Below are 22,984 nucleotides of genomic sequence, written 5' to 3' on the forward strand. Positions count from 1 at the left end.
CCTCAGGCCCCGCCATTACCCTAGCTGTACCAGTAGGCTACTCCATCCTTAGACAAGACAGACCTACAAAATCAGGGGGAGGGGTTGCCATAATCTATAAAGACATCCACCATATCAGGCCCACACCCCACACATGGGAAGGGAATGCAGACATACTATCGGCCAAACTATCCCTCTCTCACAACACCACCATTAACATTCACGTCATCTACCGGCCTCCAGGACTCCCAACCGATTTTCAAGGGCAAATCACGCATATTCTCAGCGAAAACCTAAAAAAATCCACCAAAACCTTACTCCTAGGTGATCTTAACCTAGGCTATAATGACCCAAAGGACAAAACAGCAACCTCCTTCCTCAAGGACCTCTCCAACCTAGACTTCACACAAAAAATCCTGTCACCCACCCACTCCAAAGGCAGAACTCTTGACTGGCTGGCCGACCATAACTGTAACTCCTCTATCACATCCAACACATTCCTCCCTTGGACAGATCACAGCTGCATACAATTCTCTATCCCTACGTTACCTACCAGAAAAACACCAGTACATAAATCCGCCACCCTAGCCAGAAGCTCCAAAAAGTTAACTGCAGACAATCTACTCCCCCTTCTCAACACCCCATGCCTCGCCCCTCCTTTCCCTCAAGATCCTAACATCCTAGCAGACATACTCAAGGATACGCTCACCAATGCTATAAACTCCATCGCTCCTCTAGAAGAGAAAAAAGAAAAAAAATCCTTCCACTCAAACGCATGGTTCACAGAGGACCTCCAAGCTCTGCGTGACAAAAAGCGCCAAGCACTTAAAAACTGGCAGGCCAACCCATGCGACATCACCAAAGACTTATTCAAAGTCACTGCAAAAAAATACAAAACCGCCATCTTCAATGCCAAATCTGAATCATACAACCGTCGAATACTAGACTCAAAGTGCCACTCAAGAGAACTCTTCTCTATCTTTAAAGAGCTCACAGTGCCTCCCACTTCCTCTGACGAGATCATCAAGGATGAAGGCTGGTGCAACAGTATCCAAGCCGCCATGCTCAACAAAATAGACCTCTTACAAAACAAAATCCGCGACCACTACAATACCTTGCCAAAACAGAGTCGACACTTAGATTCCCAATCCCATAGCAAAACCACTAACATTCCCAAATTTGCCTTTAAAGAAGTTTCAGAACTAGAAGTCCTGGACATACTGAAACATCTGAAACCATCGACTTGCAAAGCCGATACATGCCCCCCTAAATTAATCAAGGACTGCGCTGAACCACTTGCCCCAATCATTACCGCATTCATTAATGCCTCATTCAAGTCCTGCTCTGTCCCAGACAGTCTTAAAGAAGCCTGGGTGCGCCCACTTCTAAAAAAGCCCACTCTCGACCCCACGATGCCTAACAATTACAGACCTATAACAACTGTCCCCTTCCTTCTCAAGATTCTAGATAAAGTGGCACACAGCCAAATCCAACTATACCTCGAATCTAACTCCATCCTAGGCACCAGACAGTCAGGCTTCCGCAAAGGTCATGGAACAGAGACTGCTTTGCTGGACCTAAAAAACCAAATAACCAAGATATTGGACAAAGGTAAACCCGCCCTTTTACTTCTCCTCGACCTCTCTGCGGCATTCGACCTAGTGGACCACAAGACCCTCACCTCACACCTCTCCCACTCCGCACATTTCTCTGACCAAGCCACCTCCTGGATAACCTCATTTCTTGAAGGGAGGGCCATGAAAGTCTTTTCAAACATTTCGAGCGCAACACCATCCATAATACACTGCGGTGTCCCTCAAGGCTCCTGTACAGCACCTACGCTTTACAATCTATTCACTAAGCCCCTATTCGAGAAACTTGATGCACTTGGGATTGCCTACACCAACTACGCCGACGACACCCAAGTGCTCCTCCCTCTATCAGGCTCATACCACAAAGACGCCCTAGCTCTAAAACTCATATATGCCACCATTCAAGCCTGGATGGCCACTAACGGCCTATGTCTTAACGGGGATAAGACTGAAATCCTTATCCTCGGCCAAAAATCCACACTGGCCAGGCTAGACAGCTGCTATGCCAATTTCAACATCGACAACTGCACTATCCCAGTCCTATCCTCTGTGAAAACGCTAGGGGTCTACATTGATGCAACCCTGTCCATGGACAAACAAGTTAGTGCCATTGTCTCCGCATCTGCACTAAGCACTAAACTCATCAACGCCATTAAACCATTCCTTTCCAAAGAAAACTGCCTTTCAATAGCAAGAGCTACCATAGGCGCTAAACTTGACTATTGCAATGCACTTCTAGCCGGCACCTCTGAAAAAAACCTAAACAAACTCCAGGTCACCCAAAATAACGCTCTAAGAGCAGCATTAAACATCTCCAAAAGGGACCACATCTCACTGGCAAGGCAATCAGTTCACTGGCTCCCTGTCAAAGAACGCATCACCTTCAAGGTACTGACTACTACCCACAAATGTATCCACCACACTGCACCATCATATCTCTCAGACACCATTCTCAGACAGACCTCATCCAGACCTACCAGACTCTGCTACACTAACCAACTCACTGTACCACGCATCCACAAGATTACAGCCGGGGGGCTGGGTTTCCCCTACATAGCACCAAAACTTTGGAATAATCTCCCCCACGCTCTAAGAGCAGAAGGCTCCCTCACAGCGTTTAGAAAAAAACTCAAAACCTCTCTCTTTAACTAAAATTCCTTTACCTACTGCCATTCAGGCACACACTGCTAACTATTGCTACTGCCCAAACTGTATGCATGTATGCCTCTGTATGCTGTAACTAAGACGCGCTTTCCCTGTAACCAGCGCTATTCTGTAACCAGCGCCACGATGCCTCAGGGCTGATTCTGTGCGCTTAACAAATGCGAATAAATAAATAAATAAATAAATCGCTTCTCTAAGCGATTCCGGCAACCGGCCCACCTCAAACGATTCATTAAGCATTTCTAGCATGGGGGGGGGGGAGAGTACCTCCTCTCTATATGCTTTGTAAAATTCGCTAGGGAGCCCATCCGCACCTGGGGTCTTACTAGTGGGCTGCTGCCTCACCACCTCTTCCAGTTCCTCCAAGTAATCGGTGCATCCAGCTCCTCTCTTTTTTTCGGCACTAATCTTAGGTACTCCCATATCTCTTAAAGTTTCCCTTATCTCCTCTCGGCTGCCCCCCCCTTTGTCCTCATATAGTGCCCTGTAATAATCTAAGAATGCCTCATTGACTCCTTCTTGGGTGTTCGCTACCTCCCCATCCTCTCTGGTTATCATCCTAATCGGGGGCCTAGGGGTTTCCCTCTTGTATAGCCACGCCAAGAGACAGCCCATTTTATCCCCACCTGCATGCTGTCTCTCAACATACTTCTTATAGTTGAGGTTGCAGAGCCTTTCCCAAAGTTCCGCACACCGCTGCTGTAGTTTAAGTACTGGCTCTGCATCTCCCCCTCCCCTATTGAGTTCCCGTTCCAGTTTATCCTCAGCTTCCCCTAACTCCGCTAGGACCCCGCCCTGCAGGCCCTTTGATTTAGCAATGGCAGCACCCCGCAATACCACCTTAAAGGCTTCCCAGAGCGTGCCCGCCGAATCCACACTGACGGCGTTCTCTTCGAAATAATGTGTGATCTCGTCCCTGATATCCTCTCTTAAGACTGGATCCTTGAGCGCCTCAGCCCGTAGGCGCCACGTCGGTATCCGCGCTCTGGGGCGGCAGTACTGCCATCCCAGGACCAGAGGCGAGTGGTCCGACAGGACCCTCGCTTTGTATTCTATTTGGGTGGTCTCTACCACCACATCTGGCGTGGCAAAAAAATAGTCCAGTCTTATATGCAGTTGTTGCAGGGCTGAGTAATGCGAATACTGTTCCTCATTAGGATGTTTCAGCCTCCAAACATCTGCCAGCCGAAGTCGTCGAGCAGTGTCTGCAATGCCCTGGCCGCTGGGGTGGGCCTATCAATCTTATCAGATCTGTCTACCCTGGGGTTCAGCACACAATTAAAATCCCCTCCCCAAATAACCACCCCACCCACGCACGCACCCAGGTTGGTACAAAGAGTCCTAAAATATGCCGCTGTGTTTTGATTGGGGGCATACGTGTTTACAATGCACACCTCCTTATTTTCCACCAGTGCCTTCAATATGACCATCCTCCCCTCTGTATCCACCGCCTCTTGTGTAAGTTGGAGCGGAACGTGCGGTGCCACCCAGACCAACACTCCCCTATCGTAGGCAGAATACAGAGAGCCCACTACAATACCTCTCCACTTCTTCCCCACCAGTTCCAACTTTTCCCGAGTCAGATGCGTCTCCTGCAACAGTGCAATATCAATCTTCTGCCTTTTCAAATACATCATGACCTTGTTCCTCTTTAAGTAACTATTGAGTCCCCTGACATTCCACGTTACGATCTTAAGATCCCCCATAGCTCATAAGTATCCTCTCCCCTTCCGTTCAGCAAACCCCACCTGCCCACGCGATACAGATACAGCCCTCTGGCTTTTTCTTGTAGCCTCATGTACAAACTCGAACTCCCCATAACTATACACACCCCAAACTCCCACTTCCCTCCCCACCCTCTACCCATCCCTTCCCCAACTCCACACTCCCCAACTGCTGCCCAGCTCCATCCATGGAACTCAGGCACCCCCACATCTAGCCCTGCAAGCACCAAACAATCCCCAGAGCTCAGTAGGGTGAAGTCGCCCTAATGGCCACTTAACTAAAGTTACTAAGTGGGGTAAAGAGATCCGCTCTGCAAGGCTCCCCTAAATACAGCAATAGTCACAGTGCTCATAATATATTGTGCAACAGTCTGACCTTCTCTGCTTAAGGCCACTCAAATGACTATAATCAAGTCCCAGAGTCCTATTCCGCGCCATCTTGTAGCACCCTCCTCGTGCACTACTTATCTCCTCCATCTCCTCTTCCCGTCCGAGCATCAGGCTCCTGGGGACAACCCTGCGCGTCGATCCATCCCATGGCGTCCTCCGGAGTCTCGAAAAACAAAGTCTTGTGTTTGAGAAAAACCTTCCATTTTGCCGGGTACAGCAACATGTATTTGTAGCCCGCCTCTCTCAATCTCAGCTTTACTGTCCCAAAGTTCATGCGGCTACGCTGCACAGTCAGGGTATAGTCCGGGTATGCCGTTATGTTTGCTGCTCCTCGTGTAATCGTTCCTCCCTTGCGGAAGTGTTCTAGTATTCTCTCCCGGTCCCGGTAATTAAGGATTTTGGCAATTACTGGCCTAGGTGGGTTTCCCGGCAGAGGCCTCCTTGTTAGAGCTCTATGCGCACGTTCGACTGCGAATCCTTGAGATAAGGCTCCTCCGGGTATCTCCTGCAATAGCATAGATTCGATGAAATCCGTGGGATCGTGGCCTCCGATCCTTCTGGCAGGCCCACGATGCGAATGTTATTCCGTCAGGCGCGTCCTTCTGCCTCCTCAGCCCTGTTCTCCAAGTTGTCCACTCTCTGCACCAGGGCATTCAATTCGGCCATACGGGAGGCACAATCTGCGGTGTTCGGGCTCACCTCTTGCTCGAGGGTCTCAGTGCGCTCCGCCAGGGATCCGACGTCCTGCCGGAGTAAGTTCACCTCCTCTTACACCTCACCGACCTTAAGGTCCAATGCCGTTTTCAACTCAGTTACGGCCAGTTCAAGCTTAGCCTCCCAGGTCGCCTTCAAGTCCGCAATCGCAGCCAGGACCTCTTGGTTAGTACCCGTTGCAGGCATGCCGCCCGTGGGCGACTTATCCTTGCTCTTGGAACTTTCCGGACCAGGGGACGTCTTGGCGAAGTCGTCCAGCGTGGGCTGCTTCACCTTCGGTCTCACTGTTCTATTAGACATGGCCCAGGGACCCACGTTCCGCGCAAGTTACAAATGCGCACACAGTTCGCTCCTAACGCCCGACCATCGTGCGGCCTGCTCCATCCTTTGTTCCGGTCATTGATCGGCCATTTTGATTCGTCTTCCGTCTCCGGTGCTCCTCATCTTTTTCGCACAAAACTCCACCACCGTTCCTCCCACACCTTCCAAAAGTTCACCAAGCATAGTCAGACCATTCACACATCGACATGTGTGTTTTCAGCAGTCATAGGCACGTTGTTATGCACTATTTCAGCAGGATCATTTCAGGATCTCGGGAGCTCCTCCAGATCGCGTCCTCCTACATGGCCCTCGTAGCCACGCCCCGTCAACTTTATGTTTAAGGACAATTTGATGCCCTTGTAAATTTCCCTCTATTTACACTGAATAGTTTCCTTGATCTTTACTTCCACTGATTATTAATATACAGTACATTTTGGAGTAGTTGTGCGTGATTGTACAATGTCTGTTTACTTTTAATTAAATGCCAGAGTTTTTTATGTGTGCACAAGATACCATTGTTTGCCTATTTCTTCCCCTAATTTGATCATAGCCTGTTTGTAAATTCTGTGTGACAAGCAATTTTCACTGTTGTGGGAGAAGCGTTTTTATAAATTATTGAAGCACATCTTTGGAATATGCTCCAAAGTTATACTTCACAAATGTATTTTTTAAATATTTTATACAGGTGTTTGGAAAATTGATCTCTGGTGATGCAGAACCAACCCCAGAACAAGAGGATAAAACACTGCTGTCTTCGCCCGAAGGAGAAGAAAAGGTACACATACATTTATCACAACTACTAAATAAGGACAGGTTATTTGTTACAGAGCTCAACCACCTGAATCTGTTTGTTTTCTTACTGTTTGTTTTGTGGTTACAAATATAAGGATATTATGTTATGTTAAACGACATTTATACTGCGCACCATCACCACCAGAGTGGTCCCTTGGCGCTCTGGTGGATCTGGAAAGAAAGGAGGGTAGGGTGAGTTAGTGTTGACTGAAGTGGGAAAAGCGCAAGAGAGCTGTACTGTGTTTTTGGTAGCTTCAGTCGGTTTACACTGGTGCAATTTTTTTCGGTCAGTAGTTGTCATGTGCTGTTGTGCAAGTGCTATGTGTGATTGTTTTGTTGCGGTGTAGTGAAGTGGGTGCGGTTTGCTGTGCTGTTTAGGCATGGCTGTGTTTAGTTTAGAGTTTGAGAGTCGTAAGTAGAGGAATTAGTTTTTTTAGTAGTTGGTGTAGGGGAGCCATGGCATCACAAGTATGACACTGACACAATGGGTACAGTTTGAAAAACCTTTATTGAAGTGTCTGGGGTTGGAAAAACTCCTACTCTTCCCTATAACTAAGATGGGAGTAGTCTCAACCATCAAACGATAAACAAAACAGTCATAGTGGAGTCCGTCAAATCAGAATGGCCTATGCTAACAAAACCTAATGTCTGCCCTATCTCTTGTACAAAAAGTGTAAAAAGGAGAAATGTATGCAAATGAAAAATCATTGTTCAAATTAAGAAAGGTGACTGAACCAGCTCTCCTTCCCACGTTTAGACCTCACAGAATAAGGCGTTTATTGTAGGCAGGATGACACACACTGGCTCGGGTTCTCAGTACCATAAACAGTTCCAAAACGTGGATCGAGGCCCGTCTGGCCTTCCACGTTAAAGTCTCTCTTGCAGACCTTCAAACTATATTTTGACACAAAGTTCGCGTAGGTCCCCCTCTGTCGGGCTCAGACCTCTTCAGCACAAAGTTGCAAAAAAACTTGCAAAGGGGGCTCCCTCCCGAAAGCTTATTTCACTTTGGGTCTGCCTCAGCCGGGCTCAGACCACTTTCGGTATTGAAGGCTTTCAAATGTGCGTGGCATTCTTTACAGACCTCCGCAGGACCACTTTGACTGAAAGTTCTAGATTCAACTTCCACTCTCCCCTTCTCTAGGAGGTACTTCTGTTTAATTTTCTTTTGCACTTCACTCGCTTTATCGTCACAAACAATGCACCTTTCACAGAGACTTTCGAGTGGGCTACTTCCTTTCGCCGGACCACTCTGCTACTCAGTATCGCTGATTCCACAGCTCTTTTACTTCAAAGTTCATTCACAGGTATACCTTTCCTCTCATCTCATCCACAAGCCTGCAGCCTTCACTTGCGATATAATGTTGCCACTTCAAACTTTCTTTAACACACCCTTGTCTCTCAGGTCGCTTGCCAACTCACCAGCTGTGTGCGTTTCTTTCTTCGTTTTACGATTTCCAATCCACGAGTACCACAGGCTTGGCCTTGCCTCCCCAACTCTGGCGTTCACCTGAGAGGGTCGCTGGCATCCTTGAAACACAATGCAGTCTTCACTTGCGGGATCTGGCCTTCTCTATGTGTCCTTCACGGCCTGTCGGAGGCAACAACCTCCAATAGGGAACTCTTGGGGTTTTCGACTCGCTGCTCTCGTCCCTTGATCCGTCGCTGTGCTCCAGTAGGTTTGCTTTTGCTCCAGAAATCCTGCTTGTACTCGTGTTCCGCCTTGCTCAGAGTGTCTCTTTGGGTTTTGCCTTGTATCCGTGTGAGGAGAGTTAATTGGTATCAGGTGTATGCACTTGAAGTCAAGTGCCTGACCTGATTAATGGGACATGTCCAGTACGATGTATGAGAGTTATTCATGTTACTCTGTCACCCTCTTCCTCAGCCCAGTGTTTGTGTGAAAGGGCGGAGCGGGAGCTGGGACCTCCGAGAATCCTACTTAATAGAATACTGCTTCTCAACATCGGCTGCCTCGCCCCCGCTCTCCAAAGACCCCAGACCCAGGTTATAATCCTGCACTGGTCCACCCCCGGGAACTGGATCCAAAAGCGAAGTCCGTGTCCTGGCCACCTGGATGACAAGTCCCAGAGGACTATCGGGTGAGACACCGTTTGGTTTCTCACATTGGTTAGCGTGGGTGCACCGGATATGTTTGCAGCTGGTGTAGCACTTGCATGATAGCTGCTTCTTAGCGGTAGGTGTGGTGGTTGGGAGATCAGGAATATGTGTTAATTCTGATGGGTTGATACCCAGATTGATTTCTGGCTGCGTTAGGCCTGAGGAGACACATAGGCTAGTGGGTGTAACTGAGCCAGCTGTCTTTAATTAGGATGATTAGGAGTATGTGGCGGGTGTTATTATGAGAACAGCTATACCAAATGTGTCATAGTATTGCTGTGTTCTAGTTGAGTGGTGGTGTATAGGAGAGAGTAAGCGTGGTGATGAGATATGGTGGTTTTCAGTAAGATGCTTGAGATCTTATTGAACATCCACACTCCATCCGTCCCGCGCGCTCCATCCGTCCCGCGCACTCCATCCGCTCCATCCGTTCCATGCATTTGATCATTCCATGCACTCTATCCATTTCATGCACTCTATCCATTTCATGCACTCTATCCATTTCATGCACTCTATCCATTTCATGCACTCTAATCCAATCCATGCACTCTAATCCAATCCATGCACTCTAATCCAATCCATGCACTCTAATCCAATCCATGCACTCTAATCCAATCCATGCACTCTAATCCAATCCATGCACTCTAATCCAATCCATGCACTCCCTACGTTTCATGTACTCCCTACGGAGCTCAACGTGGTGCTGAGCAGGCTCGTGGGGCCGCCATTCGAGCCTCTGCATTCGGCACTGTTGAAATTCCTATCGTGGAAGACTGCGTTTCTTGTGGCCATCGCCTCCGCACGACGAGTGGGAGAGATCCAGGCCCTCTCCTGTAAACCTCCATACCTGACTTTCCACGAGACGAGGGTGGTTCTGAGGACATACCCCTCCTTCATGCACAAGGTGCCGTCGGACTTCCATGTCAACGAGCCCTTGGTGTTGCCTGTTTTCTTCCCGTCGCCTTCGTCGCCGGCTGAGAGGACTTTGCCCTCGCTGGATGTAGATAGAGCGCTGAAGTTCTACGTAGACCGCACAAAGAGCCTTTGGAAGACATCACAACTGTTAGTGAACTTTGGACATGTGAACCAAGGGAAGGCTCTCTCAAAGGCTTCCATTTACAGATGGCTCTCCGGCTGCATCATGCACAGTCACTGGTTGGCAAACAGACCATTGCCCGGCCGTCCGAGAGCCCATTCGACCAGGGCGATCGCTGCTACCACGGCGTTCTTGTCTGGTGTACCCCTGCTGGACATCTGCAGGGCTGCTACGTGGAGGTCGACGCACACCTTCACGAGATTCTACTGCGTCGACCGGGATTCCAGGGAGGAGTCCAGGGTCGGCCAGGCAGTGCTGCGCAACCTGTTCGCCTGAAGGTGGGCCTGGTGAAGAGGTAAGAGTTACTTAATGTTGAGTTGATGAAATGCTTAATGTTGAGCCTTGCCACCTCCCGTGGTTGTGCATGTGTGTACTGCTATATATTTTTATATTCATGAGCATGTGAATCCATGCCAGACCCCATGCTGGAGAAGGAACAAGTTACTTACCTGTAACTGTTGTTCTCCAGCATGGGTCTGGCATGGATTCACATGCAAACCCTCCCTCCTACCCCTCTGCGGCTCTTCTCTTGGTCCTACTGCCACTTTATGTGCTACCAAATCTGAAGATGGCTGCCAGAGGAGGGGCTTAGGTACAGGCTGGGGGCAGTATGACCCAGAGACCAGTGATCGGTTACTAGTAGAAAGACAGTTCAGAAATGAAACAACTGACGACTGGGAATATTCATGAGCATGTGAATCCATGCCAGACCCAATCTGGAGAACAACAGTTACAGGTAAGTAACTTGTTCCTTCAGGGTCTCCAGGGTTAATTACCACCTGTAGCAAGTTTTGAATGCCCCTCCCTTGTTAGTCACGCATCTCAAGCTTTTTTTGACTCTGGTCCAGATATGTTCACATTCTTCCGTCTCAATTGCTCTGCTGATGTCCCTTTCCCACTTTTCCATATAGGCCTCCTTTTTGTTGGCGTCTCCTCTATCCAGTGGTCCGTACAGGGCTGCTATTCTCACCCTGGGGCGAAGCGTTGTGAGTGTTTGTTCCAGAGCCGTTGGGTCTCTGCTGCCTTGTGATTTCATTGGCTCGTGCGAGAGCCAGTGTCGGATCTGCGAGTAGCGAAATCTTTGTATCTGGCACCCCAAATTTTTCCTTACATTCTTTGAATGTTAGTGGGGATCCCTCTGCGTACAAGTCCCCCACATATTTCAGCCCTCCCGACTTCCAGCAGTTGAAGTTATTGGGTCCAATTCTGGGGGTGAAGTCCGGGTTATCCCAGATTGGGGACAGGGGGCCTGTTGCGCTCCTGCAGTTACATCGCCTGGCTGCCCTCCTCCAATTTTCGACGGTGTTCTTCGTTGCGGTTAACGGCCCCTCTTTGGGGGGGTCGATGGGCCTGACAATGTGCGGGAGTGATTCTAGGGGGCTTTGGCACCAGTTCTCCTCCAGCTTCATCCAGCGAGGTCTGCCGGTGGTTAGCTTCCAGGCGAAGGCCGGTGAGAGCTGGGCTGCTAGGTAGTACCTGTCCTCCTCTGGGGCCCCCAGGCCCCCTGCTCTCCTGCTTCGCAGTATCACCCTTCTGGCTATTTGTGGCTGTTAGGCAGAAACCTGTGCAGTTCCCTCTGGGACCACTGCAAAAGATTTAGAACTACAGGTGTTTGGCAGTAAACCCACTTGGTAGCAGTCTGTACCACACAGATTCACTTGGTAGCTGTGGCTGAGCAGTCGGACTTCCCTCAAGAAGAGTTAGGCAGTATACAGAGTATTCACAATAGGTCAAGAGAACACAATAGAACAAGTAAACCCAGACCAGGGCTTGGTGTAAAAGAGAAATAATTATTTATTTAAAACCACATCTAGAAAAACACATAGGCACTAATAGTAAGCAATCCAAAACACGGTCACTAAAAGATATACACTCCCTTAAAAGAATATTAGACAAGTCTTAAGTAAAGCCCCACTTATTTTTAGACAGCGGCGAGCGCTTAACGTAGATGGCACTCTAATAATTTGTTTTAAAAAGGGAGAGAAAAGCAGAGAATAAATTGAAACAGATCCCAACACATTTTCATGAACACAACAAGAGAGGAAGGCAAAGTAACACCGTGAATTTAGAGTCAGTAGGCCGGATCCGCTTTAAGAGGATCAAAATGAAATGTGTCCAAGGTCACACGGTTGCAGTGCACAAAAGTCTTGTAACGGTTCAAAAAGGAGTTGGACCAAAGAAAGGGACCAGTTAGAGGGTCAAGGCGGCCCGCCCAGTCCAGAAGGTTAAGGGGTTATTATTACCTTGTAGCAATCTTTAGAAAGGGAGGCCTGGCGGACACAGTACCTTAAAGTGGTGAGAATACTCCAGCGGGGGCAGTTGTTCATGGCAGCGGATGCAAGTCGGTGCTTCGTCCGGGAAGAGAGGATCTCGTCGGGGAGGAAGACAGGAGTCTGTTGCACTGCTGTCATGATCTCTGCTTCCAAAAGGTCAGGGTTTTCCCAACTCCCTTGGAAGCAGATCCATAACCCAGGTTCCGAGTGCCAACCAGTCCCAATTGGGACCTTTTGGACCCAGTCCTGGCGCCAGCGGCACCAGGCTCATAAATATGCCCAGTCCCAGCGCTGGAAGCGCCGGGCTCATAATGCTTGGGTGGACTTACCTTCAGCAGACCATGCTGCTTACTTGCCTGCCAGTTGAGCCTCTGATCCTCTTCTGTTTGGAACTACTTTTCCTGTTGGGTGGGGCTGGAGCCACTCCCTAGATTCAGAACACTGGAACTCTTCTGGAAGGCAGGAACTCTTTTCTTACCAGGAACTCTTTTCTTACTTAGGCGTGGCTGTGGAAGGAGACACCTAAGCACTACAGGAGGCTATTTAAACCACACCCGGTGGATGAATCTTGCTTTGCGTTATTCTGCAACCTCTGCAGCAGAACGCTCATCGTGTCTTCTGCATCCGGTCCTGGGCCTAAGGAAAAAGGCTTACCATCCTGAATCCAGTCTTCAGCAACACCTATAAAGACAAGAAAGAACAGGTTAGCATTCCGGCATCTGAAAGGCAAAGGCTTACCATCCTGAATCCAGTCTTCAGCAACACCTATAAAGACAAGAAAGAACAGGTTAGCATTCCGGCATCTGAAAGGCAAAGGCTTACCTACTCTTCGTGCGCTCCGGAGGTCTTCACACTGCATTCCGGCATCTGAAAGACAAAACAAGGTGCGTTTAAAGACATTGGGGAACTTTAATACTCACGTGCCATTACTCCTTTCCACATCTAATCCAGTGGGTATTCCGGCACCCTGCAGCCGCTCCGAACTCGTACCTGCAAAATAAAAAGACAGTTAGAGCGCATAGTGAAGCAGGCAACAAGCGCTTACTTACGTGCTTCCAGGCGCTTCTATTCATCACACGGGCTCCATCTTCAACTCACTTCAGCCCGTCATCCACCATCGCCGGAACCCTGCAAAACAAGAGACATCATTACTAAAGACTTTAAAGACATTTGAATGACTCGAAACTTACCGTTCGTGCAGTAAACGACGGACAGCAGTCCTCTGAAGTCAAGAGGCCTGCGCTACCTATCCAGTGAAGAAACTGGTTACAGCACCCTGCCCCGAGGCAGATGGAGAGCTCGGCATTCACTTACCTAAGACATCTTACTCTACACGTCAGGCATACAGTGCACAGAGGTCCAGCCCAAAGAGCCAACCGGGTGCTACACATCACCTTTGAAGATACCGTAGTCGCCCAGTCAAGACCGGCGCCTCTGCGAGAATCAGGTGAGCGTTACAGAACGCAAAGCCTACCGCAAAACTCTCGCCCAGGCGCTATGGAAACCTCGGATACTGACCCCCTAGCCCGGTTACTTGGGGAACTAAGGGCAGAAGTGCATGCAGCTCGTCAGGAAACGAATGCTCTAAGAAGGGAACTAATTATTTCCAAGGAGAGAACAGACAATCTTGCTAGACAAGTGCTACAGTCACAAGCCGGACAGACCCCGTTACTCGCATCAGGGGCAAATCTTCCTTCAACATCCTCTATGAATCCAGTGCAGATCAACCTACCTGGGAATGTACCTCTGGCTCCGCCCGAACGATTTTCTGGTGACCCAAAGAGGTTTGCAGTATTTATCAATCAGTGCCGGTTGCACTTCTTATGCCGGCCAGCAGCCTTTCCAACTGATCAAGCAAAAGTAGCTTTTGTACTTTCGTACCTTAGTGGCAATGCGGCAGACTGGTCGATCCCTCTAGTTAATCAAGATGATCCGGTTCTCCATGATTTTCAAGCCTTTCAGCTTAGTATGGAAAAACTGTTCGCAAGACATTCACAGGGGCAGGCCTTGGACAATGAGCTTCTTTCGTTGCGACAGGGTAATCAAGACCTTTTGGCTTATATTGCATCTTTCAATAGACTAATAGTGGAAACTCAATGGCCTGAGGACAAAAGGATTACGCTGTTTTATAGAGGTCTACGTGGAGAGCTCAAAGATGTTTTAGCCCAAGTAGTGAATCCCCCACAAGACTGTTCGGATTATATAGACTTGGTCGTTCAAATAGATCACAGGCTGCAGAACAGGAAGGCCGATCGTTCCAAGTTTGATGCTCGAGTATTTTCCAAACCGCCAACTCCTTCCAAAGGAGCAGACTCCGGGGAACCCATGCAAATAGGGGGTCTGAAAGGTCCTCTAACACAAAGGGAGCGGGAAAGGAGGAAACAGTTGAAATTATGCCTATATTGCGGAAACTCAGGGCACTTTCTTCGAGACTGTCCGGTGAAACCTGCCAAGAAGGCAGTAGGAGCTGCAGTTACCAAAGTTACAAACTCTGAGCAGGGAAACGACCTCGCCCGACAAGAATAGAGGTCCTCTTGCCGAGCGTGAAAACCAGTTCCGTGACCTCGCATTTCGTGATACCTATGGTCCTCATTAGCCCTGATAATCCGGATCGATTACATGCAATTGAAGCTTACGTCGACAGCGGTGCCATCGGCAATTATGTGGATCATGAAATGGTTTTGAGGATGAATCTAACTCTTTGTCCCAAGGCTGTAAAGGACGTCATTACTACGGTGGATGGTACGGAGATAGCCTCCGGGCCAGTAACGCATACCACTCAAGAGGTGACGCTAGTAAGTCAAGATGGACACCATGAGAAGATCGTGTTCGATGTGATCAAGGCCCCTCAGTTTCAGATTATTCTAGGAATACCTTGGTTAGAGAAACACAATCCTCTGATCGATTGGCGAGCAAGAACGGTCCAGTTTCCAGAATGTGTCTCTACTTGTCACCCTCCACCTGGTGTTGCACTGGCCGCAATTTCTTCAGAGACTCCCCAGTTACCTCCCGAATACCTAGAATACCAAGATGTTTTCCGGAAGGATCAGGCTAACTCTCTACCTCCTCATAGGTCTTATGACTGCCAGATAGACCTGATACCTGGATCTACTCCTCCTTGTAGTAGAATTTATGCCCTCACCGAGCCTGAGAACCTTCACCTTCGACAATACCTGGATCAATACCTGGCAAATGGGTTTATTCGTCCTTCCAAGTCCCCTGCTTCTTCAGCTTTGTTCTTCGTTCCAAAAAAGGAAGGAGACCTTAGAACTTGTATCGATTATCGCTCCCTGAACCAGATCACCGTTAAGAATAGATATCCGTTACCTTTGATCCCTGAACTCCTGGACCAAGTCAGAAAAGCATGCATATATACAAAGCTGGATCTTAGAGGAGCTTACCACTTGGTACGAGTAAAAGAGGGCGATGAATGGAAGACGGCCTTCCGCACCAAGTATGGGCTATTTGAATATCAGGTCATGCCCTTCGGACTTTGCAATGCCCCGGCCGCCTTTCAATATTTTATGAACGATGTCCTCAGAGAGCTCATAGATGTATGTGTTGTTGTTTACATTGACGACATCCTCGTTTATTCTTCATCGGAATCTGAACATCGGAAACACGTGAAAATGGTCCTCGAAAGATTGCGTCAACACAAACTTTTCGCTAAGTTGGAAAAATGTGTTTTCAACGCGACTGAAGTTGAATTCTTGGGATTCATATTATCACCTGGCGGAGTGCGTATGGATTCAAAGAAGGTCGATGCAGTTCTCAAACGGCCATCACCATCCTCCGTAAAAGGTGTGCAAAGCATGTTAGGCTTCGCTAACTTTTACCGCAGGTTTATCCCCGAATTCTCTCGAATAGTCCAGCCCATCACTGCCTTGTTAAAGAAAAACAAACGTTTTGAATGGTCTACCGAGGCGGAACAAGCTTTCCAGGATTTGAAGACTAAATTTATCTCTGCACCAATCTTAAAACACCCTCGCCCCGAACTCCCCTACATCGTGGAAACTGATGCTTCAAGCCTTGCCATGGGGGCAGTTCTATCACAAAAGGACCCGGTAACCAATCAGTTGCATCCCGTGGCATTTTGGTCCCGCAAATTCTCGCCTCCTGAAATCAATTACACGATTACTGACAAGGAACTTCTGGCTATCAAGTCTGCCTTTAAGGCTTGGCGGCATTATCTGCTGGGGGCCCGACACACCGTTACTGTGATTACGGATCACCGAAACCTGCAATATTTGAAGACCGCAAAAGCCCAATCCTCTAGACAACTCCGTTGGGCATTATTATTTGCCGAGTTTGACTTCATAATTACCTATCGACCTGGTACAAAGAACGGTAAAGCCGATGCCCTTTCTCGGATGGGAGTGGAAGAACACTTGGTCAACCCTAAACCTGTACCAATCATTCCCGAACAAAGAATTCTGGGTGTAATCGCCACAGAATCCATAGAGGAAGTTAAGGATAAAGCCAGGCAACTTGTAACTCCAGCAGACATACAGAATTGGCATCTGCAGGGAAAGGACTTTGCAGTAAAGGACAACTTATTGTATTTCCAAGAACGATTATACCTACCCAGCACAGATTTACAGAAAAAAGTAATCTCTTGTTATCACGACTCTTTAATGGAAGGTCATCCCGGTATAGCCAAGACCTCAGAAAAGATCAAGCGCTACTTCTGGTGGCCGTCTTGGAAAAAAGATATCAGAGACTTTATAATGTCCTGTGGAGTATGCACCCAAAACAAGAGTCAAAAGGAAAGACCAGCAGGCCTCTTACGCCCTATTGACATCCCACCTCGCCCTTGGCATACGCTTTCTATGGACTTCATCACCGATCTACCTCCATGCTCCGGATACAATACGATTCTAGTAATCGTGGACTTATTCTCCAAGATGGCGCATTTCATTCCGCTCAAAGGCTTGCCAACAGCAGCAACTCTGGCCCGAGAATTTCTCCAAAACATCGTCCGACTGCACGGTTTTCCTTCGGTTCTAATTTCGGATCGAGGTAGTCAATTTATTTCTCATTTTTGGCGAAGTTGCTGTCGGTCGGCTCAAATTGATGTGAGACTATCGACCAGTCACCACCCTCAGACCGACGGACAAACCGAGAGGACCAATCAAACTCTGGAACAGTATTTACGCTGCATGCTGCAACAAACTGAAAAAACTTGGAAAGATATCCTTTGGATAGCCGAGTATGCCTACAATAACTCTGTCCATTCGGGAACTGGGAAAACCCCGTTTTTTCTTTTGTACGGCAGTCACCCTCGAACCTCGGAGTTGGATCCCCTCCAAGATCTTGAAACACCAGCAGTAGACTACCTGCATTCTACAATCACCCAAGCCTTTAAGGAAGCTGTTTCTCACCTTCAAAGGGCTAAAGAACAATACAAGAAAGGAGCAGATCAACATCGGAAGGAAGCCCCTCACTATCAAGTAGGGGATCAAGTCTGGTTATCCACCAAATATCTATCTCTAAAAGGGCCACGCACATTCAACCCAAGATACCTTGGTCCCTATTCCATCACTACCATAGTAAACCCAGTAGCGGTCAAGTTGGACTTGCCCCCGCACATGAAGATACATCCGGTCTTCCACGTCTCTCTATTAAAACCCGTGCAACCTCAAACCCGACTAACCAAATCTCCAAAACCTATCCTAGTGGATGGAGAACTCGAGTTTGAAGTCAAAAGCATTCTGGACTCCAAGATCTCCAAATCTAAACTATTCTACCTAATTGACTGGAAAGGCTACGGCCCCCAAGAGAGATCCTGGGAACCTGCTGAATATGTCCACGCTCCTCGCCTAATCAAAAGATTTCACCGAACATTTCCTGACAAGCCAAAACCCCCGGAGAAGCCCAGTTTGGGAGGGGCCTTGAGGGGGGGTACTGTCATGATCTCTGCTTCCAAAAGGTCAGGGTTTTCCCAACTCCCTTGGAAGCAGATCCATAACCCAGGTTCCGAGTGCCAACCAGTCCCAATTGGGACCTTTTGGACCCAGTCCTGGCGCCAGCGGCACCAGGCTCATAAATATGCCCAGTCCCAGCGCTGGAAGCGCCGGGCTCATAATGCTTGGGTGGACTTACCTTCAGCAGACCATGCTGCTTACTTGCCTGCCAGTTGAGCCTCTGATCCTCTTCTGTTTGGAACTACTTTTCCTGTTGGGTGGGGCTGGAGCCACTCCCTAGATTCAGAACACTGGAACTCTTCTGGAAGGAAAAAGGCTTACCATCCTGAATCCAGTCTTCAGCAACACCTATAAAGACAAGAAAGAACAGGTTAGCATTCCGGCATCTGAAAGGCAAAGGCTTACCATCCTGAATCCAGTCTTCAGCAACACCTATAAAGACAAGAAAGAACAGGTTAGCATTCCGGCATCAAAGGCTTACCTACTCTTCGTGCGCTCCGGAGGTCTTCACACTGCATTCCGGCATCTGAAAGACAAAACAAGGTGCGTTTAAAGACATTGGGGAACTTTAATACTCACGTGCCATTACTCCTTTCCACATCTAATCCAGTGGGTATTCCGGCACCCTGCAGCCGCTCCGAACTCGTACCTGCAAAATAAAAAGACAGTTAGAGCGCATAGTGAAGCAGGCAACAAGCGCTTACTTACGTGCTTCCAGGCGCTTCTATTCATCACACGGGCTCCATCTTCAACTCACTTCAGCCCGTCATCCACCATCGCCGGAACCCTGCAAAACAAGAGACATCATTACTAAAGACTTTAAAGACATTTGAATGACTCGAAACTTACCGTTCGTGCAGTAAACGACGGACAGCAGTCCTCTGAAGTCAAGAGGCCTGCGCTACCTATCCAGTGAAGAAACTGGTTACAGCACCCTGCCCCGAGGCAGATGGAGAGCTCGGCATTCACTTACCTAAGACATCTTACTCTACACGTCAGGCATACAGTGCACAGAGGTCCAGCCCAAAGAGCCAACCGGGTGCTACACATCACCTTTGAAGATACCGTAGTCGCCCAGTCAAGACCGGCGCCTCTGCGAGAATCAGGTGAGCGTTACAACTGCCAGGGAAGAAACCAGCCGCAGAGTTTCTCAGGTACAAGGAGCGGTCTGTTGATTCGCGGTTCAGTGGTAAGTGGCTATCCGGCTGCCGGGGTGCTTGGCACAGGCAATTCGACCACAAACCGGTCTGGGGTGCGAACAGAAGAAGGTAAACTGGTTGTGCCCACCAGTCAGGGGAAGAAGCCTCTCCAGCCTGGAGATCTTCTCTGTCGTCGGGAAGTGGTGAGTCGGTTCCGCAGGGCTCCACCGGTGGTGTCGTCGTGGTAGGTCAGCTCAGCTTCTCCCTCGTCGGATTCTCAGGTCCTGTGGCCACTTCTGAAGTTCCAGTCCCCAAAGCCCTGCTTTTATGCAGCATACCCCCATTCACTCAGCCTAGCTGTCAATCAAACATGCTAAGTGGTGAGCCTGCCGGCTGGCTCACCACTTGGGCCAATCAGGACGGAGTGCGACTTGAGTTGCCTAGGTAACTCAGTCCAGGGTGCCTAAATCCCCCTCCACCCCTCCTAAGTACCCCAGACAGATTGGCACCACTTTGGAGGGCTTCTGTGGAGAAGCCCGCCAAAAAGTGGAACAAAGGGCTCGACTTGGGTTGGAGTCACAGAAGCGAACACAAACGCCATTTTAGAATCAAGTTTTGGCAAAAATTACCAACCGGAGAATTAATATTAATTAAATAAACCGGCGGTATGTTTGAGGCTACCGTAAATAATTAAATAAAGATAGCCTAAAACAGTGGGAAATTCCATAGGAAAATATTTGCGGTTGAATATAAAAAGTTGTATCCACTGCCACCAGCCAAAACTCGATCAGAGGGGACGGAGACGTGCCCCCTCGACTAACAGACCCTGGGGCAATCGAATTGCCCCAGCCAGTACGTCCACAATATGATGGTTTGTACTGGTTCTGTTCAGAATTTAAGACTAGCAAAGTCAATGGTGACTTTACATGCCCTGGGAGTCAGTAGTCAGTCCCAGGGTATGGAGTCTATACTGGGGGGTCACTATGACACCCCTGTGTTACTGCACGGAGGGTGCTGTGTAACACACATCACAAAAACATATGAAGCCCTATGGAGTAAAAGACCCCATAGCCCATTAAACACATCTAGATTCAAAGAAACACACTCAAATCATGCCCAAGAGTGAGGGTAAAAGAGTCTCACTCTTGGCACGAGAAAAAGAATAAACCCCAAAAATCCAGCAAAGCTACTGGGGGACTCACTAGGTTAGGAAATTCAGCCTAAACAGAGAATTCTCCCTAACACCGTGAAGGCCCAGGTACACCCTGCAAAGGTCCAGCCTTCCATCAAGGGGCTGGTGGCGCGTCTCGCGAAGGCCGCCGAGATGGCTTCACAGGGTGCAACCCCGAAGGCAAGGGTTATCCCTTCTTGCCAGGAGGGAGACTGCGTTCTGGCCCATATACAGAAGACCCCAGAGAAGAAGATGCCGGTTATCTCTCTGAGGCGGTCCCCTTTGGAAGCAAAGAAAGGGGGGGGGCCTCTGCATGGTACGGATATCTCCTCAGAGGACGAGCTCATCTACCTTCAAACCATCCAGGAGGGGGAAAATGTAGGGAGCCGGCCCTACGACAAGCACGCCGACAAAGGCGACGATTAAGGCGACAACGGCGAGGATACCGTTGAGGAAGAGCAGCAAGGCGATGAGGGCCTGGGTGCCCTGCCGGTGCCGCAGCTGCCTATTCTACCTCCACCTCAGCTGCCGCCTAGAGATCTCTGTGGACATTCTTTCTGCATTACATACTCTGGTCTCTGAGATACAGACAAGGATGCCTATCGCGCTGGCGGTCCCGCCCGCAGCGCCGGCCAACCCTCTGGCGACAGAGGAACCACCGGCCAAGAAGAGGAAGAAGCATCCACTGCCTCCTTGCTTCCCCTCGCCTCCCTCTCCCCCCGAGGGATGAGACGGACCCCGATAGGGTGACGACTGGCACGGACGGCAACAGTGGAATGGGGGAACCTTCTGGACGAGATTGGCGTGTTTCACTCAATCTCCAGAGCTTCGGAGCTCTTCCAGCTCGCTCCTGTGGAGAAGGAGGGCTTCTTATACCAGCGCCGCGAGGCAAAGAGACCATTCTCTCGGTCCCATTCCTGGATGACATTTGGGACGAAGGCTTGTCCCTCATGAAGAACCCTTCTACTGCCCCTGCGAAGCGGGATCGCCTTGAGAAGAAGTACAGGGTGCCGGGCTTTGCGCCCAAGAGCTTGCGGGCCCAACCGTCGCCGGACTCTGTGGTATCGGCAGCGGCCAAGAAGTAGTCGTCGGGCACTTCTTCCTCGGCAGCGTCCACCCCTCTGGACAGCATGTGGAAGAAATTAGATGCAATGGGACGACGGGTGTCATGGCCACAGGCACCAGAACACAAAAACCACACCATCTAGTGATGGGGGCAATGGGTCACTTGACTCACTTTATGTCCCTTTGGGACCTATAAACACAGGGGCCCTGGCTGGACTCAGTCCTGGCGACTTTGGCGCCAGGCTCATATAGAGATGTGAGCAGGAACACTTTATTTCAGTGCAGGAGTGCTTTTATTTTACAAGAACTTTCCAGGAGCTGAAAGCCTTTATTCCAGAGAACATCCTCATGTTCTGACTCATCAGGTGTGGCTCCCTAGGCCTGGTCTTCATGATATGATATGATATGATATGATATGGCATTTGTAACGCGCCTATACACAAGTGTTTCAAGGCGCGACGAGGCAGGGAGGGGGGGGGGAACAGGAGGAGGACAGACAACGATGCTACTAGGCCAGGTGTCATTCAGACCGCGCAAGTGCAGGGGTAGGGAGAAGGGAAAAGTGCAGTACAAGGTAAGTAGAATAGAAATAAATAGATAAATAAATGAATAGGGCCAGCTGGTGGCAAGTGCAAGGTAAGTGCAGACAAGTGCTGGGAAGGGGGGGCTGTAGGGATACAGAGACAGTCCCGCAGTGCAGGGGTTGCCAGGGAGGCAGTGCAAGTGGAGAGTGGCTGGGCCCAGGACCGAGGTCGGTGAGAGTGCCCAAGTATCAGATTCAGTGCAGAATTTAGTGAAGAATTTAGCAGGGGAGAGGGAGAGAGAAAGCAGAAGCAAAGAGGAAGGTTTTGAGGTGCTTCCGGAACCGGAGATGGTTCTCCTCAAGTTTCAGGGAGGCAGGAAGGCTGTTCCAGAGGGAGGCTCCTGCCGCGGAGAGAGATCTACCCCCAGCTCGTTTCTTCGAGAAGCGGCTGACCCTGAGGGAGTTGGAGACGGATGAGCGAAGGGCTCGGGAAGGAAGATATTTAGGAAGAGAGAGTTGCAGGTATTTAGGCCCCATGCCCCAGAAGGCCTTGTGGACAATGCAGAGGGTTTTGAACTTAATCCTCGCAGCCACTGGGAGCCAGTGTAGAGATTTCAGTCCTGGAGAGATACGGTCCCTGGGCTTGAGGCCAAGGACAAGTCTCGCAGTTCTGTTCTGGATGAGTTGCAGAGGGCGGAGAGTGGAGGCAGGCAGATTAAGATAGAGACTGTTACAGTAGTCCAGCTTCGAGAGAACCAGGGCTCGGGAGACAGTGAGCTTCTGGGGGAAGGAGAGGAAGGGAAGAATACCTCTAAGGAGGTGCAGCTGGTAGTGTGACTTCTTAGAGACGTCAGATATATGAGGGGAGAAGGAGAGTGTGGAGTCAAAGATGACCCCGAGGTTTTTTGCCTTGCAGGTAGGAGCAGGAAGAGGCCCAAGAGAGGGTGGCCAGAGAGCTGCAGAGAAGGAGGGAGTGGGTGTGCCGATGAGTAGAATCTC

The 22,984-nt window shown here is 49.3% G+C and overlaps 1 protein-coding gene across 12 annotated transcripts in view; it reads left to right on the forward strand.

Annotated features, from left to right (window-relative positions):
- Positions 1 to 22,984, forward strand: part of MYCBP2 (MYC binding protein 2) — a 3,160,061-nt gene that overhangs the window by 2,858,448 nt on the left and 278,629 nt on the right. For all 12 annotated transcript variants that reach the window (XM_069639721.1, XM_069639717.1, XM_069639718.1 and 9 more), the window contains one exon: positions 6,570 to 6,659. In XM_069639721.1, coding sequence (XP_069495822.1) covers positions 6,570 to 6,659 — 90 coding nt within the window. The remainder of the gene's footprint in view (positions 1 to 6,569; positions 6,660 to 22,984) is intronic.

This window comes from Ambystoma mexicanum, chromosome 7q (genome assembly GCF_040938575.1).
Source record: "Ambystoma mexicanum isolate Mex_15411 chromosome 7q, UKY_AmexF1_1, whole genome shotgun sequence".
Taxonomy (NCBI): domain Eukaryota; kingdom Metazoa; phylum Chordata; class Amphibia; order Caudata; family Ambystomatidae; genus Ambystoma; species Ambystoma mexicanum.